At 41.7% G+C, this 7,267-nt stretch overlaps 1 protein-coding gene across 2 annotated transcripts; it reads right to left on the bottom strand.

Moving 5' to 3' along the window:
- Window positions 1-486: 486 nt before the first annotated feature.
- On the bottom strand, window positions 487-4,471 carry LOC147631727 (amino-acid permease BAT1 homolog). Of its 2 annotated transcripts, XM_086808252.1 has the most exons (8): window positions 4,254-4,471; window positions 3,804-4,064; window positions 2,420-2,438; window positions 2,063-2,282; window positions 1,724-1,905; window positions 1,348-1,637; window positions 1,080-1,209; window positions 487-984 (listed from the first exon to the last, which is right to left on the bottom strand). In XM_086808252.1, the coding sequence occupies exons 1-8, from the start codon at window positions 4,343-4,345 to the stop codon at window positions 592-594; spliced, it is 1,587 nt and encodes a 528-aa protein (XP_086664378.1). In that variant the 5' UTR covers window positions 4,346-4,471; the 3' UTR covers window positions 487-591. The 2 variants fall into 2 exon arrangements, with proteins under 2 accessions (XP_086664378.1, XP_086664379.1); XM_086808253.1 differs by lacking the exon at window positions 3,804-4,064.
- Between the last annotated feature and the right edge of the window lie 2,796 nt (window positions 4,472-7,267).

Below are 7,267 nucleotides of genomic sequence, written 5' to 3' on the forward strand. Positions count from 1 at the left end.
AGGTAGAGAAAAAAAGTGAGAGTACCATAACTCAAATGTACATTCTGAAGGAGTGATAGAAACATACTATAAATGACAACTCATACACACAAATCTTAGATACCATTTGCTTTTGGCATGGCATTCTCTCATCACTTTCCCTTCTAATCCTCTTTCTACAGATCCCTAGGTTATCTTTGAGGGAAGAAAAAAAAAGGCTATGCAAAAGGAGAGAGCAACATACTCAAATCTATACTCTACCCTTAAAAGGAATGATAGAAACATACTAGAAATGACAACTCAGACACACAAAAATGAGAAATTATCTTTGTAGACAGATGGCAATGGCAAGGTTAGGATTAGGGTTAGGAAAGATTACAGATAGGGTTAAGATTATTGCATTGATTAGGATAAGTATGCAGATCTCTCCCCCTCTCTATCTCTTACTTGGTTCTGCACAAGTTCTCTCTCTTTCTCTCATGCACAATCATTAGTCTAAGAAGTGTATCTGTGAACGCAAGTCATTTCGAACGCAAGTCAACGAAATGACAAGCTCAATCTCACTAATTAGAAAATGCTGATTTTCCTAGCAACATACAACCCACCGCCTTGTTAGTTTGAATGCAACAAAAGATGGGTACCTAGTGTATTTTCTGATTGCTTGTTAACATTTGCTACTGGACCTGTAAACCATAACCTTGCATTCACAAGCCAGCTTCCAATGATTAGCACGAGCACTCCTCCAACAGCAACCGGTGTATAATTTAAACTCTCCGATGTCACAGGATATTGTACAGGTAGAGAAAACAGAACCGTGATTGTCACAACCCACAATACAGCTACCCAACCCACAAACACACCCCAAGAGCCAAGACTGAAGGGACCAGGCACAAATCTTTTGCGCCCGATCGTGATCCGGAAGAAAGTCGGCAATGCATATGCAATGTAGAGGCCTATTGTTGCAATTGAGACCATAGCTTGGAAAGCTACCAAGCTTCCAAGGGACTGCAAATGTAAAAGAAAGCAAAATGAGTAGATGTTAATAGAAGAAGCTTACAATGCTAGCTATGCCTTTACATACACGTCTTGGGATACGTTACCGTCAATGCCATTATGAATGCAATGGCAGCAGACAGCCACACAGCATTCAAAGGTACCTCCTGTTTGTTTACTGCATGCCAGACACTTGAAAAGGGCATTGCCCCATCTCTTGAAAATGCATATGCCATCCTACATATAAACCATCCACAAACAGACACATAGCAGTCAAAATTATACACCTAATAGCAGCATTCATCATACTGTATCTTCAACATGAAGTTCGAAAAATTATAACATTTCGTGTGAGGGTGGAGAGTCTAAACCCACCGTGAGTTGCTTGTCATGGAGCTCATCCCACAGAAGAATATGGCCACAGCAGCTATTCCTAGGCAGATGATGCCTCCTGTGCCAGAGCCATATCTCTGTCGAAAAGCATCATAAAAAACTTGAGCTACAGCATAACCATTTGCATCATTTGATGAGTCTAGCACCCAATCCAAATCAGTGACAGCAAAGGTGATGCCCAAGACATACGCCCATCCAACCACAATTGAGATCGCAACAGCGCTTATGATGCCATAAGGACCATTTTTGTCTGATGACTTTGTCTCCTCTGACTGCCATTCAAACACCATTAAGACACACTTTAAAACTATACTGACATAGATATACGCACATACACATCCATGGCCAAGACACTTACCATGATTGCAGAGGCATCATATCCGGTGAAAGTATACTGGGCCATTAATAGCCCAATGAGAAAAATGTAAGGGCTGCTATGGATATTATATGTATTGGTTATATTGAAATACCCGAAAACAAACTCTCCAGTTGCTCTCGTGGGAGAAACGGTCGGTATGACAATCATGAGCACACAGACACCTGGAGAGTTTATAATTTGTTAGAATATCAAGTGAATTGCAATTATTGACCATACAAATTAGTATGACACAATATAAGATTAAGGTAGCCTGATTGAGATAAAGCCTAGTGCATAATCCTTATGAAAAGTGTAGTAGAAGCAAGAGTGCTTTCTTACCAACAATGTTCCAGGCAGCAGCAAGAGTCCCAAGGTGGGCAAGCCAGCTGATAGGAAGGCTATTGATGGACGCATGGAGGAATAGAATGCCTCCATGAAAGCCCAAAACCACATAAATAGATGCCATATACCCTCCCCCATGAGCACCTCCTGTGCTAAGTAGTATGATGACTTGAAGAAGAGTTGCCAAGGAGTAATCAACACTCGTGGTCACAGCCCACTACAACAGAATTTTGTTAAACAATACAAGTTACATGATTGATTTGAAGCTCCTGGGGTAGTATAGTTCCTCCAAAACTATTATATATGAGAGATGAAGTTGTCGCCTAAGCTTTATGTAAATTTTCAAATACAGACCTGACCCACCATGTTGAACCTGCACACACAAAGCCAACCAATTGTGTAAATATAATACTCCAGCAACCCATCTCAGAAAATCAGGACAGATACATCCCAAGGTACATACACTCTTTGCAATTTACACAAATCTTCTCATGCAAGCATTGTCTCATAGACCCATATGCACTCACAAAATGATACTACACTGGCCTTTGACCAACAAAACCACACATGATAACAACTCCGTTAAACGTTCAAATTTCAAGAACACTAGAGTAACGCCATCTGAAGGAAGAGATGACCTCCATATCACACAAATTGAATCAAACAACTAATGGGATGAGGTGGCATTAATGATATGTGTAATCCAGCTTTGCATATCCTTCTCTAAAAACATCTATGACCATGACCACATCACAAGAACCTCCTTTGATCCATATATAGGCATCGCCAACTGTGACATTGAATCGCAAACATCAAGGTAAGCCATCGACCATTCTCTGCTGCTCATGTTTACTCCTGAGTCCAGCGCAGACCAGGTAAATCGTGAAAAAGGAGGAGGAGAAATTAATGCAACTTATTCATTGGTTAATCTCTGAAACACAACAACTATTTTCAGCCAGTCTGCAGCAAATTAACCAATGACAAAGCAGCATTTCGCACTCCTAAGTGCGGCCCTTATTGATATACATCCCTTCTCATGCTTGTACAATTTCCTCATGCTGTGATGGATCCACTTGATGTTATGCCAAACCGGTCCATGCATTGACTGGGGTGCTGTGCAAAGTGGTGATTGCATTTCTGGGACATATGGCTAGCATCTCATCTTTGATTGCTTCTATAAATCAGATGAAGTGTCCCTTGTGGGGGTTCATGTCTTGGGGGGTCACAAACTGGGGGTCTATCTTCATGCCTGAGATATGATCCGAGGACTATCTTCATGCCCGAGATCTGATCCGAGCTGTGTGCTATGTACTTGCACACAATTGACTGACACTTTGAGGTGCAGGTTGGTGATGCCAAGAGTTCTTTGAGAACCCACCCTGACCATGTTAGATACCGGTCCATCCAGCTGAGAAGACAAGATTGCTCATTAGATGGCCACCTGCTGGCTTCATGAGCCCACAAAGGCATGTGAAGCCATCCATAAATGGAGCCCATAGCAAAGGGATACTGTACTTAATTAATAGTAAGTGGTGACCTTGAACCCTACACAAAAAACCAAAATGGTAACCAAGATTCTAAGCAAAAACATCAATCATATAAAATTGCTACTTGGGCTATCAAAGTGGCAATACTGGCATGCCAAATGAGTATGTTCAAGAAAAATCACCACGAGGAAAAAAAGAAGAAGACAGTTTTTATACGAGATGATGGCACATGAAGTTAGGAAAGCGCATACCAGCCAGTTATCCATGATGCAAAGGGACCCCATTCTAGCCCTGCAAGTTGGTAGCTCCAGAAGTAGAGGCCTCCAGAGGTAGGGTAAGCAGAGCAGATCTCAGCCATGGAGAGGGCGACAAACATGGTAAAAAAACCGGCAATGGGCCAACCATAGGTCATGGAGATTGGGCCTCCATAAGAAAGCCCAGTATCGTACAAGGTGGTAACACCAGTAAGAATGGATATAATGGAGAAGGAGAAGGCAAAGTTGGACAGCACCCTGTGTGACAGGGAAGGGTTAAAAGATTAGGGTATAAAAGGAGACAATGTCAAAAGCATGTGGAGGATGCATTGCATGATAAACTGTTTGATTATGTATAGATGAGTGAGTACACAGATTAACCTAAGGGCAGATGGCAGAGAAGGGTTATGCCAGAAGGCATGTGATTTTAGGTAGTAATGTACTTACGAGAGGTCGCGTTTGAGCTCCTGCTTGTAGCCCAGTTCTTTGAGGCGCTGCTGGCCAGAGTCCAGAGCATCCTCTGCTGAATTGGTATCCATGAAGCAACAAGGCAATGGCGACGCCCTACTCTGAAGAATGGCTCTTCATGGCGATGGCCAAGCTCACAGCACAGCGCACATGTGAGAGGCAGCTTGATGAGGCTTGGTGGCATGTCTCCACGAACACCCCGCTTTTGTAGTAGACAAGCTCTGCAGTGCTCCCCACCTCGTCCCACGCGCTCCTTGCAAGGGTGGTGCTCCTTTATTGCAAGGGTGCTCCTTTATTGCCTTTGATACACTAATTCTTCACTTTCAAGCCCGGGTGAACTAAATGCTTTTTGTAAATTTTAAAATCCTTATATAGCTCAACAGTTGCCCGCTTTTGGACTCTCTAAATTTAGAAGTGATGGCTCTCCTGCAAATAACTCACCAAAATGCTTAGAGTTGGAGTTTCTTAGGACTATGGGCCTACCCCCCACGAAAAAGGTTGAGAGCTGTGGGCAGGCACCTTTTTGATAAATAGTTGATGGACGACAATATCTTTTACAGACATGCCCACGGAAAAGGCATCCTGCAAAACTGAGAGCTGTGGGCAGGCTATTCCACTCAAAACTGGAACGGTGGTTGTTGGGCTCCAGTCAGCAAACACATCAGCGCTAAGGGTGCATAGGCGTGGTCACAATCTATAAAGAAATGTCAGATGGGTGGGTGATTGTGGTGATCTGATTGGTTGGGTAAAACTTTTTCGTGGGCTTCCACCCAAGTGTGTAAACACCCTTAGACTGACGGCTCTCAAGAGACTTGCCTTACAGGCTTACACCCTTGACTTGGTCTGATCCTCTAATTAAGGTAAAAGTTTTAAGGCAAACGCTTGATGAAATAGACAACCGCATGTAGTCCATAAGAAAAGATATCAAGGTTGCACAATACAGACATAAACATTATGCACATTCAAAGGGGATGAGTTGTGATTTTGAAGAAGGTGACATGGTTTTTCTTTGTATACAACCCAAGAGGAGTTCTTTATCAATATGGGGCCAAAATATTTCTTTGCTATTAATTAATTAGTGACAAGGGCTCCAACCTTTGAGTTGGAAGGTTGATTAATAATTTTTTTAAAAAACCTTACAAAAGGTGGTGGGATTTTGGCGGACTTTTCCAGAGAGTTCATGTAGGTTATGATGAAAAGAGCAGGATGTCTCTTGCTCTCTCTCGTGCACGGCGCATCATGAAATCTCTCTCTCTCTCTCTCTCTCTCTCTCTCTCTCTCTCTCTCTCTCTCTCTCTCTCTCTCTCTCTCTCTCTCATGCACGCGTGCGGCGTATCGTACATAGATCAGCCTCTCTCTCTCTCTCTCTCTCTCTCTCTCTCTCTCTCTCTCTCTCTCTCTCTCTCTCTCTCTCTCTCTCTCTCATGCACGCGTGCGGCGTATCGTACATAGATCAGCCTCTCTCTCTCTCTCTCTCTCTCTCTCTCTCTCTCTCTCTCTCTCTCTCTCTCTCTCTCTCTCTCTCTCTCTCTCTCTCTCTCTCTCTCTCGCGTGCGATGTGTTTGCTCAGCCTCTCTCTCACTCATTGCCCACGGAGGAAGAAGGCAAAGGTGCTCGTCGGCCACACAGAGGAAGGCAAAGGTTTGAACCTTAGTATATATATTAATTACTGTCTGCTTACGGGCACTAATAAATATATATATATACACTAGCCTGAATAGGGTTAGTAATATACAAGAAGTTATCACCAAGATACTATGGGCCTTATGTTATTGCAAGGAAAATCGAAGATCAGGCTTATGAGTTGCTTCTTCCTCCACATCTTAAAGTTCATAATGTCTTTCATGTTACCCTACTGAAGAAGTATCAGCCTTAGATTAATTAAATTATTTTTCCCAAGGGTACACACACTTAGGTTAGGCCGATTTAAATTTATTCTCTCCAATGTGCTAATATTTTTACCCAAGATCCTTGATTAATTAACTGAGAAAGCATAAGGTTTGGGTGAAAACTATGATTTGAGTAGGTGGTAAGTGGATGGTTTTTTGCAAGGTGGTATTGGTAAACCATGGAATGGCTAGTGGTTTCTTGCATTAGTGGTGTCCGGCTCCCTCAACTCTAGTTGCATTAGTAAATGGTGAGCTCTTGTTTTAGTGAGCCTTGGTCTAAATTCATGGTGGCTGGGACTCATACATGCCAATTTAGGTGAATTCCATGCATATGAAAGGACCATCACCATTTAAAGAGATCATCTCTATCATTTTTCCTACACGCCTAGTAGAAGCTCATCATTAGCTTTAAAAATATTCATTTATACTCTTGCAATACTTTTATGAATTTCATGCATATAACATCACCTATTTAAAGAGATCCTCTCCCTCATTTTTCCTACATGCCTAGTAGAAGCTCGTCATTACCTTTGAAAATATTCATTTATACTCCTGCAATACTTTTATGACACCTTACACCTAGTAGTACTAGCCAAATTAGTCAAATAGGGCATTTAAACCAACTTTGGAGAGTGTAGAGCACTGAATCCCATGCTTAAAGTAGGTGTGGATTTTTGATGACACCTTGCACCTAGTAATACTAGCCAAACTAGTCAAATAGGGCATTTAAACCAACTTTGGAGGGTGTAGCCTATGCACTAAATCCCATGCTTGAAGTAGGCATGGATTTTTGAAGGAATAGGAGTGGTTTTTCTTCTTCCAGCAATGCAACAACATAACATCAAGCCAAAGATGTTATACAAGTAGGTCTACCTTTCATATTTCAAATTTTTAAAATTACGCAAGTACATGTCCCTTTCTTGGTGTTTTAAATCATATTTCAAAATTTTGAAATTAGGCAAATACATGTCCCTTTCTTAGTGTTTTAAATCATTGTATTTGTGAATTACCATTTATTTAAATCTGTGGTTCACTAAGAATAGCCAAACATAGAAAAATGAATTTTTAATTGAAACATATACACTCTTTGGCCTAGATATTGCT

This window comes from Cibotium barometz, chromosome 14, assembly GCF_041138505.1.
Source record: "Cibotium barometz isolate CiBa-2024 chromosome 14, ASM4113850v1, whole genome shotgun sequence".
NCBI lineage: Eukaryota > Viridiplantae > Streptophyta > Polypodiopsida > Cyatheales > Cibotiaceae > Cibotium > Cibotium barometz.